This window comes from Nerophis ophidion, linkage group LG01 (assembly GCF_033978795.1).
Source record: "Nerophis ophidion isolate RoL-2023_Sa linkage group LG01, RoL_Noph_v1.0, whole genome shotgun sequence".
Classification (NCBI taxonomy): domain Eukaryota; kingdom Metazoa; phylum Chordata; class Actinopteri; order Syngnathiformes; family Syngnathidae; genus Nerophis; species Nerophis ophidion.
In genome coordinates this window covers 19,543,293-19,564,909 of record NC_084611.1, presented here as the reverse complement: position 1 = coordinate 19,564,909, position 21,617 = coordinate 19,543,293, and the positions used below count along the sequence as shown (strand labels likewise).

Genomic DNA, 21,617 nt, shown 5'->3' with positions numbered 1-21,617 from the left:
TTTTTAATGGATGTTCCCATTAAAAACAATTTGAATATGTGAGGAGCTGTCACGCCAAATTTCTTGCCCCCTACAAAAACCTTCCCCCCCCGGGGTCATGATTAATACAACGTTTTGTTAACGCTATATTATAAAAATACAGACGTTTTGTTAACGCTATATCATAAAAAAAATGTAAAAACAATTTACAAACACAAGCTATGGGATGACGCATTTACTTCCGGGGTCAGGTTTCCTCTTATGTCATCCCATAGCTCAGGGGTCAGGAACCTTTTTGGCTGAGAGAGCCATTAAAGCCAAATATTTTAAAATGTATTTCCGTGAGAGCCATAGAATAGTTTTTTTTTACACTGAATATAACTAAATGCCAGCCTTTTTTTTAGTGAGACCAACGTTTTTAGACTATTCTAGGTCTCTTATTATTTTTAATTAACATTGTTATTCCTAAGCTAACCAATAATAAATAAAATACTTCTTACCATGAATGCAACTTCTTGAACAGGTGTAGTAGAAAACGGATATTTTGACACTGTGATTACCAACGTAATTATGTAGGTAGGTAGGTATTGTTATTGTCCAAGAACAACAAAACTTTGTTAATTGACTGATTTATTTTATTAGGCAAACAAACAGTGTTAGGTTCACAGAACAGCTATGGGAAAAAAAAACTATAGAGCAAAGCATATATACGTATCACAACATACAACTCCAGACTTGCAACATAGGGGAGGGAGTGGTGGCTATGGTGGTGGGCTGCAGCTCTTCAGGCACTGCCCAGCCGTCCATCACCCCTAAGGGATTCGCGTCAAGGGCGTTGGATAAATTATTCATTACTTATCGTGTTAAGCAATGTCAGCTAAGATTTTTCTTGAGAGCCAGATGCAGTCATAGCTTGTGTTTGTAAATTGTTTTTTAAATTTTATATAGCGTTAACAAAACGTCTGTATTTTTATATCCATCCATCCATTTTGTACCGCTTGTTCCCTTTTGGGGTCGCGGGGGGCGCTGGCGCCTAGCTCAGCTACAATCGGGCGGAAGGCGGGGTATACCCTGGACAAGTCGCCACCTCATCGTAGGGCCAACACAGATAGACAGACAACATTCACACTCACATTCACACACTAGGGCCAATTTAGTGTTGCCAATCAACCTATCCCCAGGTGCATGTCTTTGGAAGTGGGAGGAAGCCGGAGTACCATGAGGGAACCCACACATTCACGGGGGAGAACATGCAAACTCCACACAGAAAGATCCCGAGCCTGGATTTGAACCCAGGACTGCAGGACCTTCGTATTGTGAGGCAGATGCACTAACCCCTCTGCCACCGTGAAGCCCTATAATATAGCGTTATATTTTTATAATATAGCGTTAACAAAACGTCTGTATTTTTATAATATAGCGTTATATTTTTATAATATAGCGTTAACAAAACGTCTGTATTTTTATAATATAGCGTTATATTTTTATAATATAGCGTTAACAAAACGTCTGTATTAGTCATGACCCCAGAAGTAAATGGGGGGGAAGGTTTTTGTAGGGAAAAGAGATTTGGCGTGACAGAGCCATCAACCATGTGACTTCCGGTAAAGGCAAGGCTTTTGTCTTAGCACCGTAAGTTCCGAACTTTATCGTGGATGTTCTCTACTAAATCCTTTCAGCAAAAACATGGCAATATCGCGAAACGATCAAGTATGACACATAGAATGGACCTGCTATCCCCGTTTAAATAAGAAAATCTCATTCCAGTAGGCCTCTAATTCATAACTTCAGAACGAAATTGAAGTTTTGTTTTTCTAACGTGTTTCTCACGTTTCCTGGTCGTAGGCCGCTGGAGCAACCTCTTCAAGCTTCCCTACAACTGGATCGGCACGGGCCACGTGGTCTACAACGGCGCCTTCTACTACAACCGCGCCTTCACCAAGAACATCATCAAGTACGACCTGAAGATGCGTTACGTGGCGGCCTGGGCGCTCCTGCACGACGTGGTCTACGAGGACACCACCCCGTGGAAATGGAGGGGCCACTCGGACATCGACTTCGCGGTGGACGAAACCGGACTGTGGGTGATCTACCCCTCGGTGGACTACGACTACCACCAGCAGGAGGTGATCGTGGTCAGCAAACTGGACCCGGGCGACCTGTCGGTGAAAAAGGAGACCACCTGGAGGACGGGTCTGAAGAGGAACTCGTACGGCAACTGCTTCATCATCTGCGGCGTCTTGTACGCCGTGGACGTGTACAACCAGAAGGAAGGCGAGGTGCGCTACGCTTACGACACGCACACCAACACGGAAGCCGTCCCGCACCTGGCCTTCACCAACGAGCACTCCTTCACCACGCAGGTCGACTACAACCCCAAGGAGAAGGTTTTGTACGCCTGGGACAACGGCCATCAGGTCACGTACCGACTAAACTTTGTCCACCAGTGAGAATTCAATCCACGTGCGACAAGGTACGGGAGGCCTGCTGGTATGGACCCAAGGTGCTGAGCATTTTGCAACTTGTTTGAGCTAAAACCACTCAGGATGTCCCACATGTCTCCGTTTCAAGTATTTGTGGACATAATCTCACTGCTTGACTTGCGCTTGATACACCTTCAATCAAGAAAAACTGTATTTTGACCATCACCCACAATTCTTAGGTGAGTCTCTCCCTTTTCTGTGCATTCTGCATAATAGACAACTGCTAGTAAGAGGCGGCTAACAATGCGGGTTATGTGATTTATCTATTACGGCTACATATCCATCTACAGTGGGGCAAAAAGTCCTTTTTTCAATAATTAAACAATAATTATGAGTGAAATGAGTCAAAGAGAGCTCAATGGTAGGTCTGGAAAACACTAACCTATTTATTATTAACTGTCTGGAATGGATTTGTACTGTTTTTAAGATGAAGTGGAGTGATGGTTTTTTTTTTTTTTTTTTGGTGACACCCGAGTGGTCACTATAATCTAATATTTTAATGGTTAATGCATAAGCACCATTTTTTTTACCTTCTAAATATGCATTGAGTCTGTTCTTGGGAACATTCCAGTACTCACTGATAGCTTGGATGTAATCTCCAAGCATCACCCGGTCACTACAACACAAGCACGACCTGGTAGTACTTCCTCACATCCTGGGTAATTCCTTTGAGTTAGAACCCGGCTTCAATGTGTTAAAAACAACAGAAAGACGTAAATTGTTCTGTTAAAAACTTGGTCAACAGTCGCAGATACTAGCATGTTGTTAGCATTTTGTGTTGTTAGCATTGCGGGTCCACGTTATCATTCCATTTCACTCCCGTCAAATTTTCACCCATGTGGAGACGTGTTATTGATGAGGTAAATAAAGTTGTTCTGCCAAACCTTGGTCAACGTGACAGCCGGGGTGAAGATGGCGCCAAGATAGGCCGTGTTTGTTGTTAGCATCTTTCACCTTCAACCCGGAAACGATTGGCCCCTTAATATTTTTTATCGACATTGTAGGAACATTATAGAACTGCCTCGCAACTTTTGTTTTTATCTGTTATTTGATCATGTGTTAACATTAGCATGCTAACGTTAGCATACTAAAACTTTAGCTCATATTGTCTCTTTGAACCTACAAATCCTGGATTTTCATACTTGACTCCACTTCAGAAGTATGCTAACTTTTCCTGTAATAGAATGCTTATGCTAACTGCCTCGCTACTTTTGTCCCTTATCTGTTGACATGCTAGCATCCTAATGTTAGCTTGCTAACGCTTTATAATAACATTTTAGCTAATTGTGTCTGCTTAAACTAAAAAATGATGGATTTTGATACATGGCGCCATCTTAGAAGTATGCTAACTCCTTTTATTTTAGCATGCTAATTTAGGAAAAGTTAGCAAACCTTAGCATGCTAACAGGGGTAGCGTGATAAGTGGGGTCATGAGAGACAATGGTATATACTGTATTTGACACAATTAGAAGTATGCTAACTTTTCCTGTAATAGCATGCTAACATTAGCATGCTAATGCTAACTGCCTCACCACTTTTTTTTCCCTTCTCTGATGACATGCTAGCATGCTAATGTTAGCTTGCTAATGGTTTATAATAACATTTTAGCTAATTTTGTCTGTTTAAATTTAAAAATCATGGATTTTGATTCTTGGCGCCATTTTAAAAGTATGCTAACTCCTTTTATTTTAGCATGCCAACAACATTAGCATGCTAATTTAAGAAAAGTTAGCAAACCTTAGCCTGCTAACAGGGGCAGCGTGATAAGTGGAGTCATGAGAGACAATAGTATATACTGTATTTGACACAATTAGAAGGTAACTTTTCCTGAAATAGCATGCTAATGCTAACTGCCTCGCCACTTTTTTTTCCCTTATCTGATGACATGCTAGCATGCTAATGTTAGCTTGCTAATGCTTTTTACTAACATTTTAGCTAATTTTTTCTGCTTAAATTTAAAAATCATGGATTTTGATACTTGGCGCCATTTTACAAGAATGCTAACTCCTTTTATTTTAGCATGCTAACATTAACATGCTAATTTAGGAAAAGTTAGCAAACCTTAGCATGCTAACAGGGGCAGCATGATAAGTGGGGTCATGAGAGACAATAGTATTTACTGTATTTGACACAATTAGAAGTATGCTAACTTTTCCTGTAATAGCATGCTAATGCTGACTGCCTTGCCACTTTTTTTCCCTTATCTGATGACATGCTAGCATGCTAATGTTAGCTTGATAATGCTTTATACTAGCATTTTAGCTAATTTTGTCTGCTTACATTTGAAAATCATGGATTTTGATACTTGGCGCCATCTTAGAAGTATGCTAACTCCTTTTATTTTAGCATGCCAAAATTAGCATGCTAATATAGGAAAAGTTAGCAAACCTTAGCATTCTAACAGGGACATATTAAGAATATATTTACATATATAGTAATGAAATTTATAGAACTGCCTCGCCTTTGTTTTTTTCTGTTATTTGGTCACGTGCTAGCATGCTAATGCTTTATACAAACATTTTTGTCTATCTGTGTCTATTTGAACTTAAAAATCATGGATTTTGATACTGGGTGCCATCTAAGTATGCAAACGTTTCCTGTATTAGCATGCTAACTTTAGCATTCTAACAGGGGCAATTTAATGTATGTGTGTGTAGCAAGATAGAACTGCCTCACCACTTTTTTTTCTCTTATCTGATGACGTGCTAGCATGCTAATGTTAGCCTGCTAACGCCTTATACTAACATTTTAGCTAATTTTGTCAGCTTAAACTAAAAAGTCATGGATTTTGATACTTGGCGCCATCTTAGAAGTATGCTAACTTTTCTTTTATTAGCATGCTAACAGTAGCATGCTAATGCTAACTACCTCACCAATTGTTTTTCTCTTTTCCGATGCAGTGCTAGCATGCTAATGTTAGCCTGCTAATGCTTTATACTAACATTTTAGCTAATTTTGTCTGCTTAAACCTAAAAACCATGGATTTTGATACTTGGCGGCATCTTAGAAGTATGATAACTTCTATTTTAGCATGCTGATGTTAGCATGTTTAGGAGTTGGTGTGTTTGCATTTTAGGACAGTGCAAGTGTTGGTGACACACGCGTCACGATGGTTTCTTCTGGGCTGAAAATGAAAACCATAAGAGCAGAGTCAGCAGTGAGTTCAGTTCACTCCACAGACGAAGTAGCGAGCCAGAATCTATTTCAAGGTATTCAATTTCCGGCCTACAAGCCACTCGAGTAGCCATGTTGTGAAAGTACAGCTGTCTTCTTCATCTTCTCTTTTTAATGGCCGCTAACTTTTCACACAGCTACAACAATTTAGTCCACCCTGCAATTTAAACTCAACCAACAAGATTATGTCTTCAGATGAGAAATGTTTGTAAAGTTGACTTTTGTCTGCAAGAACATTTACAGTTTGTTCATCAGTCTTTTCTCATTGTTTTGAATGGCGGTTCATTTGTGTCTTTATTACAAAAATTGTTCTGGGTTTTTTTACACTGATTTTGTCAGAGACTTTTTTGCATTTTAATTTTGTGAATGTATTTTTTTATATCAATTTATGCTGACTATTTCATTGAATACAACAATCAAAAATTTTAAAAACAATTATGTCCAAATTCAGTTCAAAAAATATTTGTATAAAAATTCAGTGTAAAAAATATATATAATTTTAATGAAAGTTCAGGGCATTAAAATTATGTGTAAAATAATTCAGTGTATAAAAATTTAGTGCAGGAAAATAAATAATTGCAGAAATATTTAGTTTTGAATTACAGAGTCTTGAAAAAAATATTTCTGCACTGAATTATTCTACACAGAATTTTTATGAACTGATATTCATTCAATATAGGATAGGATAGGATAGGTCTTTATTGTCATTGCACAAGTACAACAAAACTTTGTTCAAGATTAGACAAACAAAAAGTGTACAGGGTTACAGAACAAGAACGCTAATGGATGGGAAAAAGGTAAACGCTGGGGAAGGATGATTAAAAAAAATACAATCCAGCCTGGGCTCCTAAGGGGGCCAAGTCTGGAGTGGGAAAAAAACCTCCATAGCAAAGCACATATACATATTACAACATGCATCTCGAGATATCTAGCAACAGAGGGAAGGGAGTGCGGGGTCATGGTGGTAGGCCGCAGATCTCAGGCGCTGACCATCCATTCATCACCCCTATGGGATTTGCGTCGAGGGCGTTCGGTTGGGGGGGATGGGGTGTGTATGTGTGGCGTATATTTTTGTGGATGTGTGTGTGTGTGTAAGCCCGCTAGTCGCTAGTCCAAAGTCAACAATAACAGGTGTGTGTCCATGAGAGACAAGAAGGGAGTTTGTTGTGTCTTCGCTGCGCTGTCCTTCAGGAGAGTCTCGAAGCCAGGGAAACAATCCAAGTTAGAATGTTATTTTTATGCGGGTGAAAGTATGTCAGAATATGTCAGCATTTTTAATTATATTATTATATTTTAAATATTATTATTATTTTTTTTTTTATCATTCACAAAATTCCAACATAGAAATGTAGTTACATAAATTTGTTGTTGAAATAAAAAAGACACAAATCAACCGCCACAGTTTTTGTATTTTCACAGTTGATGTATGTGTTGAATAAATTATTCACGAAAAAAAAAAAAAATCTGGACATGTTGATAAAAGTATGTTTGTTTTTTTTGATCACCTGAACTTGTATGACGATTACTATAATATCAATAATCCTGTTTCTGTGGAACATTTAGAATGACATCATGGTATTATACTGTATATACATACACAAGTTGACTTGCCAACAATGAATATTTTATTTTGAAATGTGTAGACCACTTGTGAAAGCCTTCATGGATCAGTGTGCAGGATGAGCAGTATTATTATTATTCCTATTAATATCGGCCATCTTTTCCAAACATGTTTCCTTCAAAAGAATCTACCTAACCTGCAGGATCAGGAACTGAGAAGAGTTTGTTTTTGTTTTTTTACACACTGGACCTGCTAAGGCTTTTTCATAATGTACTCATAAAACCTTTCAATAAAGTTTGCAACAAACGAAGTCTCGTCCGTTATTAAGAATGTCATGACTTGTTTTTATCATAGAAACAACACTTCTGGAGTATGAATAACAGAATTAAAAAAAATGTAATCTTTAAATAATTGTATGAATGTGTCATTATTATTTTAAATTTGAATTGAATACATGAATATGTTATTTAATTTATATATTTATTTAGTTCTATAAATGTTCTAACCAATTAATAATGTATTAAATGTTTTAATTAAATAATGAAAAAAAATGAAATCATTTTACAATTAAATTGTAAAATGATTAAATAAATGATGGAATAATTATTAAAATCATGCAATAATAAAATCAGCAAAATATTAAATAGTTATCGGAATAATTAAATTAGTAAATGAAATTTGTATATAATTAAATTATTACATAATCAAACATACTTTGATTATTTTTGTATTTAATAACAATTAAAATTATTAATGAACCACAAAATTAAATATTTCCCAATGTATTTATTTAATTTTATCACGTTTGACCTTCTTTTAAATGCAGGTTCATAAAATAAATAATTCAAAAATGTAATCAAATCATGGAAAAGTTAAATAAATGATTAAATAATAATATACAAAAATAATTTATTCAACTATTAAATATATTGAATAAATCAATGAAACATTTTATAACACATGTATGTATTTAATTCCAGTTAAAGTATTAATGACATATTTAATTTATCTTACAGAGGGACAAATGGGATTTTTAAAAAAAAAGGGTAAATACTTACTTAAATATGTCATCAATAGTTATAATTTGAATTAATTTGGTATTAAATGTGTTATTTATTTAAGCTGAACATTCAATCAAGCTAGACGAAGTGGCTGGGGAGAGGGAAGTCTGGGCTTCCCTGCTTAGGCTGCTGCCCCCGCGACCAGACCTCGAATAAGCGGAAGAAGATGGATGGATATATGTGTGTGTATATATATATATATATATATGAGGCGACTTGTCCAGGATGTACCCCACCTTCCGCCCAATTGTAGCTGAGATAGGCGCCAGCGCCCCCCGCCGCGACCCCAAAAGGGAATAGGCGGTAGAAAATGGATATATTTATACATATAAATGATAAATGATAAATGGGTTGTACTTGTATAGCGCTTTTCTACCTTCAAGGTACTCAAAGCGCTTTGACACTACTTCCACATTCACACACACATTTACACACTGATGGAGGGAGCTGCCATGCAAGGCGCCAACCGGCACCCATCAGGAGCAAGGGTGAAGTGTCTTGCTCAGGACACAACGGACGTGACGAGGTTGGTACTAGGTGGGATTTGAACCAGGGACCCTCGGGTTGCGCACGGCCACTCTTCCACTGCGCCACGCCGTCCTATATATATATTCATTACTTTTAATTAATTACTTATTACTACTAAACACATTAGACATTATTTTATGATTTCTTTATTTCATGATTTAAAAATGTTATTATTTGATTAACTTGTTTGTTATAAAAGTTCAAATGGGATGCAATTAAGTATATATAATAATTATAAATTCATGTTCCTTAAGTCATCAAACAAATCATGAAATATTCAAATAAATCATGAAATGAGTAGTTAAATCAAAAAATCATCATTACATAATTAATTAGTAATCATTATCAGTAATGAATCATTTAATAGCTGTTGAAAAAATGTATTGAAATAATAAATGACTAATTACATATCCAAATAATCACTTAACTATTAAATAATTGAATAAATGTTTACGTTAAATAAAGACACATTTAATATCACATTTGTGTATTAATTCCTAAATAACTATTGATGACATACTTGAGTAATTATTTCCCAATTAATTTAATTTTATCACTTATCATGTACCCTGTTCAAGATACAGATTCATACGGTAATTAAATAAATCATGATAATTATTTGAATAAATACTTAAACATTTAATTAAAATAGTATTAACTTAGTCAATGACACAAATAATGACACATTTAAGTTAGTATTTAATTTTGTCGCATTTGAACCTCCGCAACACACACACACGTTTATGAAATATTTAATAAATTATCAAAAGAACTAAGTTAAGAAATTATCAATTAAATCGTTAAAAAAATATATTATTAAATGAGTAGTAATAAATTGAATAATGAAATAATGTATCCAAATAATTGAATGTAACTTTACATGAAATTAAATTATTTATATTTCTAATTCCAATGTTAATGAACTGAAGACACATGTAAGTGTTTATTCATCTATCTATTTAATGTTGGCCCTTTTAAATCGCCACAGGTGACGCTCAGCTTGACGAAGGTTCCAAACCGCAATGTGAGGAGCTCTTACATTAAAGACATTTGGAATTAAAAACATGGCATTTCTTGGCAGGAGATGTGAAAAAAAAAAATCCCAAACTTTTATTTCACACAACTCAGGAGAGGAACACGACCGATGAAGGGTGTGGTGACTTCATCCATGTGGTCTTCGTTTATGAAAAGCAGCATCTGTTTAACCACTGAAATGCTGCACGAAAAGACTTGACCAAAAAAATATAGATAATCTAAATATAATATGTGTGTTTTAATAGTACAGCATCGATTCTTACGTATATTGATAGCAATAAGTTTTATTTCTGAAAACAAAAGTGTACTTCTAAATTACAGTAATTGTGTAGGACAGGGGTCACCAACGCGGCGCCCGCGGGCACCAGGTAGCCCATAAGGACCAGATGAGTAGCCCGCTGGCCTGTTCTAGAAATAGCTCAAATAGCAGCACTTACCAGTGAGCTGCCTCTATTTTATAAATTGTATTTATTTACTAGCAAGCTGGTCTCGCTTTGCTCGACATTTTTAATTCTAAGAGAGACAAAACTCAAATAGAATTTGAAAATCCAAGAAAATATTTTAAAGACTAGGTCTTCACTTGTTTGAATAAATTCTTTTTTTTTTTTTACTTTGCTTCTTATAACTTTCAGAAAGACAATTTTAGAGAAAAAAATACAACCTTAAAAATTATTTTAGGATTTTTAAACACATATACCTTTTTACCTTTTAAATTCCTTCCTCTTCTTTCCTGACAATTTAAATCAATGTTCAAGTATTTTTTTAAAAATTATTGTAAAGAATAATAAATACATTTTAATTGAATTCTTCACTTTAGCTTCTGTTTTTTCGACGAAGAATATTTATGAAATATTTCTTCAAACTTATTATGATTAAAATTTAAAAAAAATATTCCAGCAAATATAGAAAATCTGTAGAATCAAATTTAAATCTTATTTCAAAGTCTTTTGAATTTCTTTGTTAGAACTGTAGCTTGATCCAATTTGTTATATATTCTAACAAAGTGCAGATTGGATTTTAACCTATTTAAAACATGTCATCAAAATTCTAAAATTAATCTTAATCAGGAAAAAATACTAATGATGTTCCATAAATTCTTTTTTTATTTTTTTCAAAAAGATTCGAATGAGCTAGTTTTTCTATTCATTTTTTTTCGGTCAAATTTTGAATTTTAAAGAGTTGAAATTGAAGATAAACTATGTTTCAAATTTTTTTTTTTTTCGTGTTTTCTCCTCTTTTAACCCTTTAAATTGTTTTTTTCATCATTTATTCTCTACAAAAAACCTTCCGTAAAAGGAAAAAAAATGTACGACGGAATGACAGACAGATATACCCATTTTATATATATATATATATATATATATATATATATATATAAAGATGTATTTATTAAAGGTAAATGGAGCAAATTGGCTATTTCTGGCAATTTATTTAAATGTGTATCAAACTGGTAGCCATTCGTATTAATCAGTACCCAAGAAGTAGCTCTTAGTTTCAAAAAAGTTGGTGACCCCTGGTGTAGGAGGACATCCAAACGTCTATTTGTTCAAAAATGTACAGTATAAACACATTTTAACCATATAATGTAGCTGAAAAAACACAAAACAACACATTATATTAGACATTTCTATAATTGGCTGTGCTGTACATGCTTGTTATTTATAGTATTATATCTCGATGTGGTAGCAATCTGTTCAGGGTGTACCCGGCTTTAATGTATCCTAAATTATATTATTATCTGTTACACTTCAAGTGACTTTCATTAACGAGGTTACACATTGTAGAATAACACGATTGAATGATGTTAGGCTTTTTAAAAGCCTACTGAAACCCACTACTACCGACCACGCAGTCTGATAGTTTATATATCAATGATGAAATATTAACATTGCAACACATGCCAATACGGCCGGTTTAGTTTACTAAATTGCAATTTTAAATTTCCCGCAGAGTTTCTTGTTGAAAACGTCGCGGAATGATGACACGTACACGTGTCCGGCTCAGCTCCTATTTAACCACGACGGACCGATACAGGGTCCACGTCAAAACAGACATGGCACCGACTGTTGTTCCCATGATCCATTCGTGAACAAGGCTCCGGGGTACTTAAAACTCCTCCGCTTGGGGAAGGATCTCCTCCCCAGCCCAAATTTTTGGCATGAATCAAGCATTTTGAAGAAGAAAAGATGCTAAATAAACGACAAATATCAGCACTAAAGTAATCATGGCTGATGGATGAGCCCAAAACCAATCAAAGTGCGCTATTCAGTATCATGGCCAGTGATTGGCTCAGCCTCAGGCAAACTAACATAATTGGACATGTTCAAATTAATTTACCACAGACAGACCCTGGAACCAATTAAGCAAGTTAAGCAGTTAAGCAAGGAAATACTGATCGTCCTCGAGCAAGACACTTTTTTTTTAAAAAGGTCAAAGGTCACACTGCTATCTTTCGTTCCACACAGTTAATGACATCCCTTCGCTAGCGTCGTGAGGAAGGAATTTCAACTCGACGAGCGCAGCCATTCGTGAACGCCGTCATGAAACGTCGACATGTCGTCGTCATGAGAACAATGGAGTCTGCGGCGGCTGGAATGATGAGCGCTGACGGGTCACATGACCTATGCTACCTCAGGCCCGCCGCCTCGCGTAAACACAAAGGCTCTCCTGTTGCTTAACACGATTCAACTTGATTGCCGTGTTCGCCATGGTGTAAAAACCCGAGCCTTCACCCTGACTGACTTCAACAACATCACGGAACATAACTCTGGTTTTGAGAAGAAAAAAACAACTTCTAGCTGTCAAACATTTAGGTTTTATGCATCAAGTCAAATAGAGGTATGAAAAACATGAACTTATTTATCACTATCCTCCTGGAATTATGCTGTCTTTAAGTTGCAGTGGATTGGTAATTTTTTTTTTTTGACGACAAGGTTAATCTCTTGACGCAGTAAGTTGAATGACGCGGATACATTTGTTACTGACTACTTCCTAATATGCTGCTGCCTCTGAGACTTTGTATGTGTATTTAATATGCATCCATCCATCCATTTTCTAACGCTTATTCCCTTCGGGGATGCGGGGGGCGCTAGAGCTTATCTCAGCTACAATCGGGTGGAAGGCGGTGTACACCTTAATATATTTTTCAAAAATGAGTATCGACTCTGAATCGCACAACGTGAGAATCGCGATTCAAATCGATTTTTTCCCACACCCCTAATATATATACAGTATATATATATATATATATATATATATATATATATATATATATATATATATATATATATATATATATATATATATATATATATATATATATATATATATATATATATATATAAATGTTGTCTGTCTATCTGTGTTGGCCCTGCGATGAGATGGCGACTTGTCCAGGGTGTACCCCACCTTCCGCCTGATTGTAGCTGAGATAGGCACCAGCGCCCCCCGCGACCCCAAAGGAGAATAAGCGGTAGAAAATGGATGCATACATACACATATATAAATATATATATATATATATATATATATATATATATATATATATATATATATATATATATATATATATAGAGATGAAGTAGTCTTGTGATTTTTTCCCACACCTACATATTGCGCTCTACCACGGTATCGAGCACTATTCTCTGGATAATCCAATCAAGACATATTCCGCTCCAAATTGACATTTGTTGAGCACTGTACGACGATCCGAAATGGAAAAGTTCAGCATCGACTACTCCACGAAGAACATTCCCATACCCGCGCAGAAGGACTACAAGCAAAGACTCATAGAAAAGACGGAACACTTCCTAAGAAGGATGCGGTGGAAAGCACACTTTTTCCTCCACCCTGAAACAAAAGGAACGCAAAAGGAAACTTACGGATTCAAATCTACCAAGAACCCACCCACAGTCAAGGGATTAAAGGACTTTGAGAACGACATGCTCAAAATGATACAATCAGTCAAATTTAAGCCAGCCCGCAACCCATTCCTCACCAAGCTGAAAAATGACACGGAGCGCATCAAGAAAGTAAGCAACCTCATCATAGCCGCCGATAAAACCACAAACTTCTACAGAATGGACATACCAGAACATAACTCTTTACTGGACAAAAGCATCACCAAATCATACAAAAAAGCGCAACCCAACACTTTACAGAACATCCACCTGGAAAACAAGCGGATCGCAACCGAACTGGACATTGAGGACAGGGTGGACGCCACAGCCAACAAAGAAGCCTTCATCACATTGAAGGACCACAAACCCAACTTCGCAAATAACCCAACATGCCGACTAATAAACCCAACTAAATCCGAAATAGGAAAAATCAGCAAAATAATCCTGGACAGAATCAACGCAAAAATCAAGGACAAAACACCACTCAACCAATGGAGAAATACAGCAGCAGTAATCAAATGGTTTAATAACATCCAAGAAAAACAACAACACAACTTTATCTCCTTCGACATTGAAGAATTTTACCCTTCCATCACGCAAGACCTACTGACCCAAGCACTAAACTTCGCCTCGGACTACGACTCAATCACAGGCAACGAAAGAAACATCATCATCCACGCAAAGAACTCCATACTCATCCACAACAGTACACCATGGCAAAAAAAGAACCATTCAACATTTGACGTTACCATGGGGAGTTTTGACGGAGCAGAAACGTGCGAACTCGTTGGGAGTTTCCTCCTCTCCCAGCTTGCTAGCCTCAACCTGAACCTTGGTATTTACCGTGATGACGGACTGGCAGTGTGCCGCGCCTCGCCAAGGAGCAGCGAGAACACCAAGAAGCGCATATGCCAAATCTTCAAAGAAAACGGCCTACGGATCACGATTGAAGCCAACAAGCAAACCGTCAACTTCCTTGACGTCACTTTCAACCTGAGAAATAACAGCCACCAACCATTCACGAAACCCAACACAACACTCCAATACGTGCACCATGACAGCAACCACCCACCCACCACCACGAAAAGAATTCCTACCGGAATTAATAAAAGGCTATCGATGCTGTCATCCAGCAAAGCTGAATTCGACCAAGCAACCCCCCCGTACCAGAAAGCACTTGATGAAAGCGGATACAATTTCACCCTCACCTATGAACCTACTCCAGGAAACCAACCGAAAAAGAGCAGAAAACGAAACAACATCATCTGGTACAATCCGCCATTCAGCAAAGACGTCTCAACCAACATCGGCCGCAAGTTCCTCACTCTGATCGACAAACACTTCCCCAAAGGCAACACCCTAAGAAAAATATTCAACAAGAACAACATTAAATTGAGCTACAGCTGTATGAATAACATGCAACAAATCATTTCAAACCACAACAAAGCAATTGCAAAAGGACTGCCCACCCCCAGACCAAACGACTCTGAAACCAATAATGAATGTAACTGTCGCAAGAAACCTGATTGCCCTCTCAACGGAAGGTGCTTACAGACATCAGTCGTTTACCAAGCAAAGGTAACACGCAAGGACATTAACACATCCGACACGTACGTAGGATTAACCGAAGGAGCGTTCAAAACAAGATGGAATAATCACAACGCCTCCTTTAGAAACCAGACTTTGCAGAATTCTACAGAACTCAGCAAACACATTTGGAACCTCAAAGACAATAATGTTGAATATTCAATAACATGGCAAATTCGTGCATCCAGCACACCTTACAACAGTGGTAATAAAAGATGCAACCTATGCTTAAAAGAGAAACTGTTTATTATATATCATCCAGATCTATCATCCCTCAACAAGCGCAGTGAAATCATTTCAACATGCCGCCACAGACGGAAACACCTCCTAGGTAACACATGAGCCAATCACCACACCCTACGCCTGCCTGTACCCACCCACTCTGTGCTCTATATAAACCATTGTATGTGAATGCTTCCATTAAAATCTCCTGATGATTGAGGGAACTCCTCATGAAACAGATCTGTAGAGATGAAGTAGTCTTGTGATTTTTTCCCACACCTACATATATATATATATATATATATATATACGGTATAGCTCGGTTGGTAGAGCGGCCGTGCCAGCAACTTGAGGGTTGCAGGTTCGATTCCCGCTTCCGCCATCCTAGTCTCTGCCGTTGTGTCCTTGAGCAAGACACTTTACCCACCTGCTCCCAGTGCCCCCCACACTGGTTTAAATGTAACATAGATATTGGTTTTCACTATGTAAAGCGCTTTGAGTCACTAGAGAAAAGCGCTATATAAATATAATTCACTTCACTTCACATACATATATATACCTACATACATATAAATATACATACATATATATACATAATGTTGCGTTTGGACCAGATGTTCCTCCGAGCGAATTCAAGTTGCTGGTCAAACCCAAGTTCTTTTGATGACACATAAGCTGAATTTAAATGATAACCCAGAACCAGAATAGGTATTTTGCAATTTATTCCAAAGCTTTAGAGAAACCAACCTAAAAAACAACACCCTCAATTTGCACCGCCCAGTTGATCTGAAAACACTCCGAAAGTCTTGTCTTTTTCAATACGCCACTAGCCCCCACCCCACCCCTTCAGAGCGAATCCACATATTTGTTCTTCTGCTGGACAGTGAGAGATAAAAATGGAGTTTTGGCTATTATTTATATATTTTGTTCATTTTTAGCATTCAGTGACGTACTAATTTCATAGATGCATCCCAATAACCCCTTCAACAACAACAACACTACTAATCATGGCAAACTTCATGAGACAACTTTGGGACAAATTATGATCCAGAAACTTATATTTTTGAGCCTGAATATAAAGAGGATGATCTACAGGTTATAGAAGCCAAACATATGTAACTTTAGTGGAACACTAAGCATCATGTAGCATTATTGCTAAGTGCTAAACAACATATACAAACTACAAACATATTGAAAAAATAACTTTTTGTACAATATCTGCTCTCACTGGGAGGCCGACTGATGGGATGTTTATATCTTCCCATTTGGATGAAGAAAATTGTAATCCTTACAAAGTGTAAAAAAAAATTTTTTTTAAAGAGTGGCCACAAATTTGCCTTTTTCTCATGTCTTTCTCACCATCTCGGGGTCTAAGGACGTCAAAGATACCAAGTTCCCGGTTTATGTCCACAACCTTCTATTATCCAGGTGAGAGGCATGATTTATCATCTAGACTTAACTTTCACTAAATCAGAGGCGATGCAGCAGCTCAGTATGTCAATATAGCAGCATGAGCAGGTTTCTGTGATTAGCGTTAGCGCTTATAATAACAATATTGTGAATACTTGGTTAATATTCAGGTCACGGGATGTAAATGGCCTATTGTTGGCCGTTTTTGGATGTTCTTTTAGAAGGCTTTATGGGTGGAATAGAGTACTACATTAGCTGCATTGTTAACCGCCTCGTACTTGCCATATTTTACGACTTAGAATGCATTTCAAAATAAAAACATTGATGTTCTTACAAAAGGATTGTAAAAGATAGGCAAAATCCCCCCCAAAAAAGTGAAGCTCCCCTTTAAGGTAACATAGTTGTTGATAGGTAGCTAAAAAGCAAATTAATAATGCATTGTAAAGAAGAAAGAATATCAATGTGACTTGAAATGAGTTGCAGTGATTCACTTCCCAAGCCGCACTAAAAAGAACAGGATGTGAGGGTAGGCGAGGACAACAACTTGGCACTGCCATCCTGTCTCAAAACCTTTTGCAGACAGTCTATTCATTGCTTTATCTCATTGTAATGTCATGGGAAAAATACAAAAATGCAGGGGAAAAACAGATAAAGAGACTAAAACTCAAAAGTACTTTTCTTTGTCTGATGTGAGCTGGCGGGCGTTCAATAATCGCCTCTATTGATAGCATGCAGCTTTTCCTGACTAAAAGCACTCCAGAGAAAGCCTTTGTGCAAAATACAATGAAGGCTTTCACAGTTTAGTGTAGGAGGGATTCTTTCAAAAGAACTGTTTGGAGCAGAGGTAATTTTGTGGTGACTCAAAACACCCAAAACATTTTTTTTTAGGCATGGAGGGGGAAAAAATCCTAGTCACTCTAGTCTGCATACTGGCCAACCCTCTTGATTTTCCAGGGAGACTCCCGAATTTCAGGGCCCCTCCCGAAAATCTCCCCCGGGGCAACCTGTTTTTGTGCACCCTGGTTTGGTTTAGTTTCCATGAACAACTCATTAGTTTCACCTGTCTCACAAGTTGGACTTACGCACCTGTTTTTAATCATGAAGAGACTATTTTAGCCTGTCGTTCTGGCATCACTGTTTCACGCAATTTCATAGTTCATGCTGCCCTGCTCACGTCACCGCAAGTACATTTTGTTTATTTATGCCACAGTTCGTATCTTTTGTTTCATGTCCATAGCTTACGTCAAAGTGCTAGTTTTGTTTCCAGCGTTAAGTTTTGTGCCTCCGCTACCAGCGCCTTTTGTTTGTACACTTTTTAGAGTAAAAATTAAATCATGTATTTACCTTCACGCCATGTCCAGTCCAACGCTTTTGCATCTCGGTAAAACAATCCACGCAGTAAACGGCCTTAAAGTCCACAGTTTGACAGTCACCATGTCTGTTTTTGGACATTACTACTTGCCGTTGTTTTGAAGCAATGCATGGTGGGAATCCGGATGTTGTGTGTCAGTGTGTTGACGTGCCGGCTGTAATAAACACAAGCTGAGAAATAGCTCCGTGCCTGCCTACTTAGTGGGTTATAGATAAACCTATGGATAACGGAGACATATATAATAGTGTCTGTGGAGAGACTGAGCCGACGAGCCAAGAGCGGGCTTGGAAATATGGCTGTCCTACCCAATATGGAGGCCAGGAGGCGGAGCATGCAGCAGAGCGGAGAGTCGGGGCGCACTCGGAGCGATGCTGCAGCCAGCCCAGTCAGGTGCGTAAACTACACACCTGTTCTCAATCCCATCATCTTCTGCTGCAGCATAAAAGGGGCGAAGGAGGAACACTCTGGGCGGAAGTAGTAGGAGACAACCAGACGAGCGAGAATCACGGAGAGGCACTGCCCTTAGCGTCCTTTCTCACCTGAAAAGGAGACTGTAAACGGCTTCCTGCCGCCATCGTGTGGGTTGCGTGGACCAAACAGCAACGACATCGCTTCGCACAGCTTTGACTCTTTATTTTTCAATAAGTCGCTCGCAGTGTTGGTCGGTCGCTCTTTCAGCTCCACCTCCGCTGCTCGCGCCGGGCTCCTTTTCAGTCGCCGCGTCTTCCCTGTGCTGGTCTCGGTCGCTCCGTGGCTCTCCGTGGTTCTCGCTCGTCTGGTTGTCTCTTTCTACTTCCGCACCGAGTGTTCTTCCTTCGCCCCTTTTATGCTGCAGCAGAAGATGATGGGATTGAGAACAGGTGTGTAGTTTACGCACCGGACTGGGCTGGCTGCAGCATCGCTCCGAGTGCGCCCCGACTCTCCTCTCTGCTGCATGCTCCGCCTCCTGGCCTCCATCTTGGGCAGGACAGCCCTATTTCCTAGCCCGCTGTTGGCTTGTCGGCTCAGTCTCTCCATAGAGACTATTATATATGTCTCCGTTATCCATAGGTTTATCTATAACCCACTAAGTAGGCAGGCACAGAGCTATTTCTCAGCTTGTGTTTATTCCAGCCGGCACGTTAACACACCGACACACAACATCCGGATTCCCATCGTGCATTGCTTCAAAACAACGGCAAGTAGTAATGTCCAAAAACAGACATGGTGACTGTCAATCTGTAGACTTTAAGGCAGTTTACTGCATGGATTGTTTTCCCGAGATGTTAAAGAATTGGACTGGACATGGCGTGAAGGTAAATACATGATTTAATTTTTACTAAAAAAAAGTGTACAAACAAAAGGCGCTGGCAGCGGAGGCACAAAACTTAACGCTGGAAACAAAACTTTCACTTTGATGTAAGATATGGACATGAAACAAAAGACACTAACTGTGGCATAAATAAAAAAATAATACTTGCGGTGACATGAGCAAGGCAGCATGAACTATGAAATTGCGTGAAACAGTGATGCCAGAACGACCAACTGAAAAAGACAGGCTAAAATAGTCTCTTTATGATTAAAAACAGGTGCGTAAGTCCAACTTGTGAGAGAGGTGAAACTAATGAGTTCTTCATGGAAACTAAACCAAACCAGGGTGCACAAAAACAGCAACTAATGGAGTCTTAACCAAACAGAACATAACTAAACAAAACATGACCACAGGACATGACAGCGACGGCGAGTAAGAAGAATAAGTACGCTTGTAAGTTTCAAAATGATTGGAAAAAATAATTTCAGTTCATCCCATCCAGGACAGCTCAAAGGGGAAGGCAGGTCTGTGACAGGTCTTCTGCCGTCATCGTGTGGGATTTTATATATATATATATATATATATATATATATATATATATATATATATATATATATATATATAACAAATACTACAAAATATATACACCCCCGCAGACGCCCATGTCCCCCCTCCCCCCCATACACACACGCACGCACGCACCTCAACACCCCCAAGATAAACATGCAAACTCCATACAGAAAGATCCCGAGTCCAGGATTGAACCCAGGACATTTGTATTGTTAGGCACACGCACTACCCCTGTGCCTTAATACAATGATTTTCAAATCTGTTTCAACTTATATCCAATTGAATAGACTGTACATAAAATATATTTAACATACGAACTGAGAAACGTATTCTTTTTTTTTTTTTTTGCAAATAGTCATTAATTTAGAATGTAATGGCAGCAACACCTTGCAAAAAAGCACAGGGGCATTTTTACCACTGTGTTACATGGGCTTTCCTTTTAACTGAGGAGACCAATTTTGAAGCTTTTCAGGTGGAAATATTTCCCATTCTTGCTTGATGTGAAGCTTAAGTTGTTCAACAGTCCGGGGTCTCCGTTGAGGTATTTTAGGCTTCATATTGCGCCACACATTTTCAATGGGAGACAGGTCTGGACTACAGGTAGGCCAATCTAGTACCCTCACTCTTTTACTATGAAGCCACGCTGTTGTAACACATGACTTGGTATTGTCTTGCTGAAATAAGCAGGGGCGTCAATGATAACGTTGCTTGGATGACAACATATGTTGCTCCAAAACCTGTATGTACCTTGCAGCATTAATGGTGCCTTCACAGATGTGTAAGTTACCCATGCCTTGGGCACTAATACACCCCCATACCATCACAGATGCTGGCTTATGAACTTTGCGCCTATACCATTCCGGATGGTTCTTTTCTTCTTTGGTCCGAAGGACACAACGTCCACAGTTTCCAAAAACGATTTGAAATGTGGACTCGTCAGACAATAAAACACTTTTCCACTTTGCATCAGTCCATCTTAGATTATCTCAGCTCCAGCGAAGCCGGCCGTGTTTCTGGGTGTTGTTGATAAATGGCTTTCGCTTTACATAGTAGAGTTTTAACTTGCTCTTACAGATGAAGCGACCAACTGTTGTTACTGACAGAGGTTTTCTGAAGTGTTCCGGAGCCCAGGAGGTGATATCCTTTACACATGAAGGTCCGTAATATCATCGCTTACATGCAGTGATTTCTCCAGATTCGCTGAAACCCTTTGACGATATTACGGACTGTTGATGGTGAAATCCCTAAATTCCTTGCAATAGCTCATTGAGAAATGTTGTTCTTTAACTGTTGGACAATTTGCTCACGCATATGTTGACAAAGTGGTGACCCTTGCCCCGTCCTTGTTTGTGAAAGATTGAGCATTTAATGAAAGCTGTTTTTATACCCAATCATGGCACCCACCTGTTCCCAATTAGCCTGTTCACCTGCAAGATGTTCCAAAT

The 21,617-nt window shown here is 38.3% G+C and overlaps 1 protein-coding gene across 1 annotated transcript in view; it reads left to right on the top strand.

The window, feature by feature from the left end:
- Positions 1 to 7,507, top strand: part of olfml2a (olfactomedin-like 2A) — an 87,929-nt gene extending 80,422 nt beyond the window's left edge. The window contains exon 8 of the mRNA XM_061897910.1: positions 1,825 to 7,507. Within this exon, the coding sequence (XP_061753894.1) occupies positions 1,825 to 2,429 (605 nt within the window). The 3' untranslated portion in view covers positions 2,430 to 7,507. The remainder of the gene's footprint in view (positions 1 to 1,824) is intronic.
- Positions 7,508 to 21,617: the final 14,110 nt, after the last annotated feature.